Source organism: Protobothrops mucrosquamatus, unplaced genomic scaffold (genome assembly GCF_001527695.2).
Source record: "Protobothrops mucrosquamatus isolate PMUCROS unplaced genomic scaffold, P.Mucros_1.0 scaffold1452, whole genome shotgun sequence".
NCBI lineage: Eukaryota > Metazoa > Chordata > Lepidosauria > Squamata > Viperidae > Protobothrops > Protobothrops mucrosquamatus.
In genome coordinates this window covers 19,694-31,101 of record NW_015387631.1, presented here as the reverse complement: position 1 = coordinate 31,101, position 11,408 = coordinate 19,694, and the positions used below count along the sequence as shown (strand labels likewise).

The window sequence follows — 11,408 nt, the reverse complement described above, 5'->3', positions numbered from 1 at the left end:
GATTTTTCACAAAACATTTCTTGCCTTTGAACACATGCTGCAACAGCTATCCAGGCCTAAGATACAAGACCCTATAAGAACGTCAAATTAAATTGAGGGTATTCTTAGTCTAAATCAGTGTGTTTTTTTTCAAACTTGGCAACTTTTTAAGATGTGGGTACTTCAACTCCCAGAATTCCCCAGTCAGCATGTGGGAATTGTTTGTGAAAGAAAAAGGATTTGAAAAATTGAAAACCATGGGTGAAATTTCAGAGCAACACTGAAGGCGTCCGAGCTCCGCTCACACGGGTAACGTTTACTTCCCGACACCCGAGAAAATCGGCCTATGTGGAGCCACGTGCGACTCTGTATATTTTTTATCTCTATTGACTCAAGGCGGGCTTCCGCTCTTGCCCCTGACTAAGATGGCGGCGAGATCACCGCCGCGGAACTGAGAAAATGCCATCACTCAGCAAATTTGGACGCGATCATGTGATCAGGAAACCGCAAACTTGGTAGATTCGACAAGTCGCTCAAGCTAACTAATCAATTGAAAGGGCGGCGGAGACCAACGGTGGTGGCGGCACTAACAGAAAAGTTTTAGTTTTCACGGCAGAGAACGGGAGCCTTGGCGCTGTTTTTGTACAGCGTGTGGTATCTGCTACCGGGAATTCAAACGTCAGGCCTTCTCCTGAGGAGAAAAAAATGGCGTCAGTTTGGGATGAGGCGGAGGTAAGTAAAGCCGAGGACGGGATTGTTGCCGAGAATGAGAGGCCGGTGGGCAATAGTCGTGAGAAGCAGTTGCCTTGTGGTCGGGGCTTGCAGAAATTCCCTCAGGAACCGGCCTGGCTGGGAAGGTCCGTGGTCGGCAGAGGCTGCGTGTTGCCTTTTGCCATGACTGGCTTTTTCTTTCTAGGATGGCATCGGGGAAGAGGTGTTGAAGATGTCCACGGAAGAGATCGTCCAGCGTACCCGCCTGCTGGATAGCGAGATCAAGGTAGGTTTAGCCGGGGGTTCCCGCCTTGGGGGTCTGGACTTAAAAAGTTTCTCTTCTTTCTAGGGTGCCTACAAATTGTATGGGTGCCTTTTTGTTCCATATAGCATCCGCCTTGGGAAGTTTCCTTTTTCCACTATGTATTCAAAATGGACAGTGATTAACATATGTGTGTGTGTGTGTGTGTGTGTGTGTGTATATATATATATATATATATATATATGGGGTATGTATGTATATAGCATGTGTATATGTGTGTCATGCATGTGTATGGGTAGATATATACTTTTGAGAGCAGGCAACAGAATTTCATTTTTAATGTTGGCCAGTGTGCTTGTAGTGAAAAATGACAATAAAGGTTATCTTATCTTTGTGATTCGGGGCGTCTTGAGTATTTCATTTTTTTCCCTCCACCACCAAAAGTTACACTTAGCAGGCCTTTCTTTTGATCTGCTTTTGTAGACAGAATGGACAGTGAAAAGCAAATGTTTTTAAAAACGGGCTGACCCCAAAGTGCTCCCAACGCCTTTTTAAAAGCAGCTAGCTGAGGCTCCTTTGACTCGAGCAGCGCTGTCTGGGAATCAATGCTTTCTGAGGAATTCTGGGAGTTGAAGTCCATCCAAGTTGCTACGGTTGAGAAACTCTGCTCCAGGGCAAAGCCTCTTGTGAGAAGGCTGTTCCTGTAACCTTGGTGCTGATTCTTAAGCAGACTTATTGGAGAGAAAGAATGCCTTGGTTATAGCTTGATCAAGGGCAGATTTAGGCTTTTAAACCACAAGGTTGCAGGGAGGTAAGCAATAGCATGCAGTCCTGGTGAGAGACAAAAGATTCAGTCTTGTAAATGTTAGAAACGGCAACTAGAAGATGCCCGACCCTTCTGGAGGTAGCCAAGTGACATGAAGGCAGATTGGAGACTTCTCTCTCCAGCTTACCTTTGGTGTGGCCCCTATTACAATTTTGACAAGTCAGTACTACCAGAGCTCTTTGTGAGGCCACACGATGTTCTCTAGAAATTATTGTTAGGATTATGCAGATCTGCATAACTCATAGAGGAGAAAGTGCCACATTGATAAAGATAATTAACTGGCTCTGCAAAGAAATACTTGGTGTGCCAGTCAGCTGTTAGATGACTAGTGGGGTGGCAGCAGTGCTGGAACTGGTGGTGGCAGTGAGGCTTGAATGCACTCGGCAGGGTGTTCTTGGGACAGATTTATTACTTTTTTAAAAAATGCTGGTGGGCTGCATTTGTGCAGGCCAGGATTATGGGTTGCATATCTCTGATGTAATCTGTTTCTACCATTTAAAAGTCAACCTTTCAACCCAATTCTAAATTTGTTCACTGAGATAACAGATACAGAGCTTAACTTGGCTCATGGAAAGTTGCCCATTCTGGTATATTCCCACAAGCTGTATCTCCTATCTTTATACAACATTACACCTGTGTTGTGGTATGAAATAAAGTGGCCTTTATTTCCCTTGTTATCACATGAATGCATGATAGCCATATGTTGCTCCTTGTTTAGTTTTCACAGGGGCTTGCTACACCGCATTTTTAAAATAATTGTTGGTTTGGTTTTTTCCCCAAGAAAATAAATTCTACAAAACCAATTACCTCTATTAAAACCAAGTAATTTTGCTATTTCACTTTCTCATTCAGTTCCTAGCCTTTTCCCCATTTTTATTATCTCTTTCCAGATTTGCAGGAAATAATTTTTTAAAAATAATTGTTCTGGATTTTCAGATCATGAAGAGTGAAGTTCTAAGAGTAACTCATGAGCTACAGGCAATGAAAGACAAGATTAAAGAAAACAGCGAAAAGATCAAAGTGAATAAAACTCTGCCATACCTTGTATCCAATGTCATAGAGGTATGTTTCTTATAGTAAAATATATAGCCTATAGCATCTATAAATATTGTAATTTTGGTGTGAGTGAATTCCTTGAAGAAAAGAATAGGAAATGGGGTGGGCAAAAATGAGAAGATTATTATAACTTGGTCCTGCTTAAAAAAGAAGTCACATTTTAATAATCTGACTTGATATTCTTTCTTGATATAATTTCTCAGCTGCAATCTAAAACATTTGTAAAAGAGAATCATGAGTCTTATTTCAGAGTAAGCATGTATACACCAGTGATTACAATCAAATCAAGAATCCTGTTTTTCAAAAACAAACTTCAGGAAAATGTTGGAAGAAATGATTTTTGAAGTGTTTTATGGGATGACAGGTTGCAGATACAAGAGTCAAATTCATTTCTATTTTGCTAACCTGGCTATTTTCATAGAAAGGTAAATATAAAAAGTGCATATTTTTTAGTACAGTTAGGTTGTTATAGGTGAAGTTGATTCCATAAACATATCCTTTCAGGAAGAAACAGGATCACTGCCATAATTTGCTTGCTAGGCTAAAATAAATGATCTACTGCCTGATTACACCAACTAGGATTTATAACAATAAATAGATGATTTTATTATTTTATAGTTTATTTTACTTATTTCTGTGAGGACCCTGCTTTCCTCAATAAAAGAAAACTGTCACTTTTTGAGAGGTGGGTCTATAACATTTTGAAGATCCTGTATAGAAGAACTTCTGCATTAGCTCTGACTAAATATCTAATGCCTTTATCCACTGCTGGGAATGATAGGAATACATATTGTGATAGCATTGTATGCTTGACCAACGTAACTATGTTTACATCTGATCTGTTTGCATGTTAGCTGCTGGATGTTGATCCCAATGACCAGGAAGAAGATGGAGCAAATATTGACCTTGATTCACAAAGGAAGGGCAAGTGTGCTGTCATCAAAACCTCTACTCGACAGGTGAAAACAGCATAATAAAGTGTTTTTAATTATATAAATACATGATGTTGCTTTATATTAATAAAATTCAGCTCAATATTGACCATTCCACTGGCAGAGGCTCTCAACAATGTGTGGTGCTTGATATCCTTCTCACTAATGATACCTAGAATTGAATATAATTTCTTGAATGTGGAAAAAACAGTTGAGTGATACTCCTATATGGTCTGATTTGGTAAATCTCATGATAATCAAAATTAATAATCTCCAAATGGATGTCCTCCAGATACGCATCTTTCAGCTTCCAGATTTCTCAGTAGTGGCCATGCTTGAGAATTCTAAAGTTATATATCTAGAAGAAGTCCAGTTTGGAGAAGGTTAGTCTAGATCATAGTGTGATCTGTTAAGAGCCTCCCCTTTTCATGTTCCCACTCAAGGATGTGTTTAAAATGTATGAGTTCAGACATTTTTGAGGTTAAGGTTTTAAATTGAAATGTTCTTCTACTTTGATTTCTGTCATTTTAAGATTATATGTTAGATGCAGAATATATTTTAATTGCTTTGTGCCTCTTTGCATAAAAAGGCAAAGTTGAAATAAATACTGTAATTAAGATAAACTATTTTGTTCTTAACAAGCATCTGCAATTTTAATCCAGCACATCCTACATCTAAAGTGAAAATCGCTGCTAGTTCACAAAATAAGGTATGTGAACAATTCTGATAAGATTTAGGTCAAGCTGAGAACATTTTTGTTGCCTCTTCTTCAACAGACTTACTTTCTGCCTGTGATTGGATTAGTTGATGCTGAAAAGTTAAAGCCTGGCGATCTAGTGGTGAGTAGTTACTATGCTGTGTAAGAATGAATAACCAAACATACTTTGTTTTTAAAAAACAAAGCAACTTCATTGATAACCCAGTGTTTCTATCACTTTCACAATATTTGTAAGCTTGCTTATTCCAGTTAATCCTTATGACTATGCAGTCTTTATTCAATCCTTAGTAGGTCTCTCTTGCAATGTGGTTGGGAACTATTTTATGCTGATCAGTAGTTTCAAGTATGACAGATAATGAATTCAGATTGCAAACACCTATAGTTCTTTAACAGAAAAATGGCCTAATATTGTTTTAATAATATATATTTAATAATATATATTTTCTCTAAGGCTAAATCTTGGTATATTTAATTTCAGCTGTAATTTAAATTACCATTTTGTATTGTACCATCTATTGCTTTTCTCTCATCTCAAAGCTGTTTAGTGCCACAAAATAACAAAAAAGCTTACATCTTCTTTCTCATTTTAATAGAATAAATTGAGACAGCAGTGCTTATCACATTTAATGTTCTGAAATAATAACGTTAAGGGCAAATTTAATATTTCTTAAGCTACTGAAAATAATGGATTCTGCCCTCTTTTTTCCTCACCTGCTTTTTCATGTTACTATGTAGTGAGTCCATTTCATTTATAATAGTAGTACATTTCTCTCTTCCACCTTCTCAATAACTGCATGAGTAAGGTGTGAGAAAAATGGGGGAGAGGTAGAATTTTTTTTTAAAAAGCCTTTTTGTGTATTTCTTTTTGCAGGGAGTAAACAAAGACTCCTATCTGATTTTGGAAACCTTGCCCACAGAATACGATTCAAGGGTGAAAGCCATGGAAGTGGATGAGAGACCTACAGAACAATACAGTGATATCGGAGGGCTAGATAAACAAATCCAAGAGGTAAGGAGATGTTAACTAATTCCATTTATTTGGCTTAATATTTGCATAGCTTTGAAAACATTTTAGATGTTTTTTGTAATTTTAACCTGTTCTGTAATCAAGATTACTGAGCCAGCGTCAATTCAGCAGTTATGAAGATGATTTCATTTACTTTTTGTTTTTACAGCTGGTAGAAGCGATAGTTCTGCCAATGAATCATAAAGAGAAATTTGAAAACCTGGGAATCCAGCCTCCTAAAGGGGTGCTCATGTATGGACCTCCAGGAACAGGAAAGACACTCTTGGCCAGGGCTTGTGCTGCACAGACAAAGGTAAAACCTGATGTGCTTGCTGATGGCTTCTCAGGATGTATGTATGGGGGTTTTTATTACTAAAGACATTGTACTGACAGAGAATCTATTCCCCTAATTTTTAATTTAGTATTCTGTGTCTTTGATAGATTTCTAATAGCTCTGTTGTGGTTTACGAAAATGTATTCTCTGCATGGCTAGTTTTTCTTGGATTTTGTTCTCCAACACTTTAAAATGGCTATAAAGAAACAGAGAGGTAACCAAGACAATAAGGAGCCTAGAAACCAAACTTCAGGAGAGGTAGTTGAGGGAACTGCAGATGATTGCTTGCAGAAAAGAGGAGAGTAATAGGAAATGTGTTAGCAATCCACAAAAAGCATATGGCCAAAAAAAATGGACCTGTTTTCTGTTTTAATTAAGAACAAGACAAGAACCAACCCGAGTCTATTAAGATGAACGTATAGTTAGATTTATTGAGCAATGGAAAGATTTGTTTAAAACAGTGGTAGACTCCCTCTTGCCATATGTTTTCATTTTGGGAGTTGGATGACTACCTGTGATTTAATGATTTCCACACTGAATATAGGGCTGAACTAAATTGCTCTGACATTATAGATTGCAAAATATTATCTTTAATACCATTTCTGTTGTTAACTAGAGTACTACACTATGGCAGAACATAGAGAACATATATCCTATTTCTTGCCTTGTTTTAGGCTACATTCTTGAAATTAGCTGGTCCACAATTGGTGCAGATGTTCATTGGTGATGGAGCCAAGTTGGTCCGCGATGCCTTTGCATTGGCCAAGGAGAAAGCACCTTCTATCATCTTCATCGATGAACTTGATGCCATTGGCACAAAGAGGTAGGAGCTGTATTCTCAGTCTGCAAGTTTTGAGATAGAGCTGGCTTTCTTCATATATCCCAACTATATTATTATTTCCCAAGTGCTAATGTGTCTATATAAGCTTAATTGGAATATGGCAATTTTTAAAATAGTAAAGCTTAAAAACAGGATTTGGATTCTTATAATTGAAATGTGATTGATGATCGATTGGATTGATTTGAGCTTTTTTTTTACAAATGTAATAATTTCAATTGGTAAAATATTATGTGGGAAATAGAGAGGGAATTTCTAAGGAATTAGTGTGATATATGTATGATTTTGTTTTAGGATAATTGATAGCCCAATCACCACGTTGTTTCTCAAGCACTTTTATGTAAAAATGAAAAAAACAATAAAATTTCTTCATTAAAAACAAACAAGCATGCAGGAAACAGCCTTTTCAAATACCTTGGAACCAGATATTAAGAATGTTCAAAAATATCTCATTTCTCTTTTCCCTATCATGATGATTCTATCTAAGGTAAATATATTATCCCAAAAAGCAACATCCTTACATTTTTTTTAGATATAGCCTATTGTTTAAACTAATAATCATTTATTAATACTATTACTTCTCTTATCACAAATACCTTCTCTTCTCCCTCTATTACAAAATAGTTATCTTGGTTAAAATAAAGATATCAGTCCAAAAGACTACTTTTCTGTCTATTTTAAATATATATTCTATCAATCAATTAAGTAACATTTATCCCTCCAACTACTTATCATCTCTAATACCTAATATTGTTACAAAAAATATCCTTTTACAAAATCACCTATTTCATTTGTTATTAAAACAATCCGAGCGTCAACAATCTTTTTAACCCATTCAGTGGAATTTTAAGCCACATTTTTAAACCTAACCCTAGCTTTCTTTCTATACCAAGCTGGTTTCCATAATAAAGCCTCTGCATCATCAAACCTCAACATTTGAGTAAAGCTATTTCTCAATACATCAAAATAATCAAAGTTCTCTTCTCTTTCTTCCGATATCATCTAAAATAGTATAGTCAATTTTATTCCTTATTGTAGTTGCTAGTTGATTGTCCACATTATCACAATTTTCAATGACTTGTAGCTGAATGTCAAGCTCTGTTATTTTTGGGAGATCAAATAGTTCAGTTAATGTTATTCTTTGATCATCAATGTTCTCCATAGGTCGTAAGTAGGATTGTGTAGAATTAATTTGCTCAGTAGTTTCTACTGTAAGTTCATAATTAAATTGTAAGTGCAGTTCCTCTGTCTCGTTCAGTTGTATATCTTGTAGAGTAAGAACCTCTCTAGGGTTACTCTGTTCTTCCTGCGTTATTCTTTGGTCTATATTTTGAACCGATGGTTGAAAGTCAATTTGTGGTTCTCTAGTATCATCTTTGATTTTTCTCCAAGATTTGATATAAGCTTTCATATAGTTTGTAGTTTTCAAAATCTTTTCCTATATAAGTTCATAGTTGAGCTGTGGATAAGGTTCTTCCATTTCAATGGTGAAATAGTTTTTGATCAAGAATAGTCTTTAATCTTTTAATGAAGGCTATATTTCAAAAAGGTCAACAAATATTCACCTCCAAAATTCTAATAAACAAATTCACCACAGCTGTTACAAATCTTTTATCTTTTCCCTTTATTTGAAAGTCAAATTCATCAAATAGCAAAAGAAAATAGAGTTGTAATGGGATTTTTCGCCACAAGATGTCCTCAGTGGACTGTAAACTCTTTCTTCCAAATAGGTAAAAATTTATCTCTTTCGGAAGCAGAAAAAACAGAAGCTAATATCTCTAATATAATAGATATTTTTTATTTTTTTCAAGGCCCCTAGGTATCCAGAAAGAAAAATCAAGTAGTCAGTAAAGCTTTAATTATTTTAGTTCTTTTAAAACTTTCTTTCCCAAGTAGACAGAAGGTGCTCTCTTAAGACAGGGAAGTGATCAAAAACTTTTTACAGGCAAATAGTCAGGACAGAGAGAGGGAAGAAAGGTCTCACCCGGATTCACCACGGTGGTTCTTTATGCTTAGATGATTTTCTGACTTCGGCTGGCGCAGCTAAGTGATCGGCCATTTTACTGGCCGATCTTCTCCATCGGTCCTACGGAGTTAGTTCGGACTGCAGGAGGAGCCACTGCTCCACCGCAGCTGAGCAAAGCCTCCTCGACGATAGTCGCCCCTCCAGGGCGATTTAAGACCCGCATAAGGGTCTACCAGCGGAGGGAAAACAGCCGACAAAGAGAGAGGTCTCTTTGCACGACTGAGGTGCCGCGATCCGGAAGCAGAAGTGCCTGCATGCTTCTTAATGTACGTTTTTCTTTTTATTCTGATAATTGCTTAGATTAGGCTACATAAGAGAGGGTCAAATCGGTTTTATCTTGATAAGTTCTTTTAGCTTTTTTCTGTCATAACAAAGATGAAGTTTATTTGTCAAAATAAAGTTTGAAGCTACTTTTATCTGCCAGTTATCTCTTTTTAAAATTGATTTTATTGGTTGCTCTTTGCTGCTCTGTTCAAATTTGTGTAATGCTCTTGGATGGAAACTCTGAAGAGTCCCTGCATTTTGCCCTCTGTTCTACAGCTGTGGCTCTATGCTGAAATCCAGGTACATGGCTCCTAGTAATATTTCTTTTCAGATAGAAGAAGGCAGTATTTGATATTTTTTTATGGTTTTCAATTACGATTCTAAATGTACATTGGCAACAAATTATGTAAAATAAACTGTATTTGGCTCAGTGGATGTCAACTGAAGAACAAAACTCTTATGACCTCAGCTGCCTCAGCATAGAAGAATACAGTAGATCAAATCCCTTTCCTCAATTGGTCTATTACTGCTGATATAGGAGGAAACAATATTTACATAATAACATGGTATGCTAAGTGCATGGGCTGTGAGAACATGGAATGATTTTTTTTTGTTGTTGATTATACTTCAAAGCAATGTTTTAATTAAATCTGTACATGTATATCAAAAGGTAGAAAGAGGATTTCTACAGAAAATGAGTAACAAAAGAGAAAATGCATAATAAAAAAAAAGTTTGTTTTTCCCACCAGATTTGATAGTGAAAAAGCTGGTGATCGTGAAGTACAGAGGACCATGTTGGAATTGCTTAATCAGCTTGATGGGTTTCAACCCAACACACAAGTCAAGGTAACTATTTGCCTGTCGTTAATATATGAAGCAGTTCTGTGACCAAATAATATTTGTAAACAGTTATTATAGAGTATCGTTAGAAATCAGATTGGTGACCAAACTGAAGTTTTTTTAATAGCTTTAAGTCATTATTTTTAATGTGAAATGAAAATATGTACCGTATCATAATAGATCTGGGGGATACATGAAAACTATGGACTGCTCGCATCCATTACCGTGATTTAATAGTTGTAGTATATAGAATCTGTGTCTGCCCAACCACAAAATGATGTCCTTTATCCAGGTGATTGCTGCAACCAATCGTGTTGATATCCTAGATCCTGCTTTGCTACGCTCAGGACGGCTAGACCGCAAGATTGAATTCCCAATGCCCAATGAAGAGGCCAGAGCCAGGATTATGCAGATCCATTCACGCAAAATGAATGTCAGGTATTAAACAGAAGGGGAATGTAATTTGGATGACGTTGGTGAACTATGAATTATGGAATCATTTTTATTCAGTGTATGCAACAATCAGTTACCTCAGAATATGCCATTAACTAAAAACTATTACACTTTTCCAGAATTTTAGCTATTTTGTGAAAAGCAAGTTTCTAATCTGTATGACTGTGAAGGTAGTACTAAAACATTACAGTAGTAAAATCTGAGATGTCACAACAAAGGTTGAATTTTAGTTTCAGAATTAGGTCAGATCTTTATTTCTTGTCCTTCCCTATTTCCCAAAAAAATGAGAATAAAGTAAGAGCAAATTGGTATGGTTTATGTGGATTATGTTCAACATTAAGTCATATCTTTTCCATTGAGATTTTTTTTGTTTTTAAAAATGAAATTATGTTCTCTGCAGTCCTGATGTGAATTACGAAGAGCTGGCGCGATGCACGGATGACTTCAATGGTGCACAGTGCAAGGCTGTGTGTGTGGAAGCGGTAAGTAGGTTTGGCCAGTTTCCATCGGAAGTCTGCTGACCTATGGAGACTTTGGACAACAAAAGAGTTATAGTTTCTTATGTCAACTATATTGCACTTTTGCTGAATGCTTTTTACTTCCTTGGGTCAGGGAATGATTGCCCTTCGGCACGGAGCAACAGAACTTACCCATGAAGATTACATGGAAGGAATTTTGGAGGTGCAGGCCAAGAAGAAAGCCAATTTGCAATATTATGCTTGATTTTTGCTCCTGAATGGGATATTAAAGCCTTGATACAAAAAGCTCAGTGTTGTAACTTTTGCAACTGAATTATATGAACTTCTTTCACTTATGAAAAAAATAAAATTAATAAGTGTTTCCTCTGACTGAGACTGCTATTATATTTGGTTGGAGATGGAGAACAAATATTAATTATTCAGGATATTCATGTATATGAAACATCTCTCATTAATCTCCTTAAACACCAACATATGTACAACCCTCTTGTTTTTGTGCTTGAATTTTTGGTACATTTTCACAATTTGTCTTTTTGTTAACAACAAGCATTTCAGTTCTTACCTATATGGATTCTGAAGACACCTATATAAAATTTCAACTAAAGGCAAAATCTGTAAACCATTTGATATGAAACTATATTTGTTTTTAACTCTGAGGTAAAACTTAGGTTGTTGTTTTTTTTA

At 36.3% G+C, this 11,408-nt stretch overlaps 1 protein-coding gene across 1 annotated transcript; it reads left to right on the top strand.

Annotated features, from left to right (window-relative positions):
* Positions 1–462: 462 nt before the first annotated feature.
* On the top strand, positions 463–11,085 carry PSMC3 (proteasome 26S subunit, ATPase 3). The gene is made up of 12 exons (XM_015822058.1): positions 463–711; positions 896–976; positions 2,715–2,840; positions 3,689–3,793; positions 4,543–4,605; positions 5,356–5,493; positions 5,660–5,803; positions 6,499–6,647; positions 9,702–9,798; positions 10,085–10,230; positions 10,646–10,727; positions 10,858–11,085. The coding sequence occupies exons 1-12, from the start codon at positions 685–687 to the stop codon at positions 10,966–10,968; spliced, it is 1,269 nt and encodes a 422-aa protein (XP_015677544.1). The 5' UTR covers positions 463–684; the 3' UTR covers positions 10,969–11,085.
* The last annotated feature ends 323 nt before the right edge of the window (positions 11,086–11,408 follow it).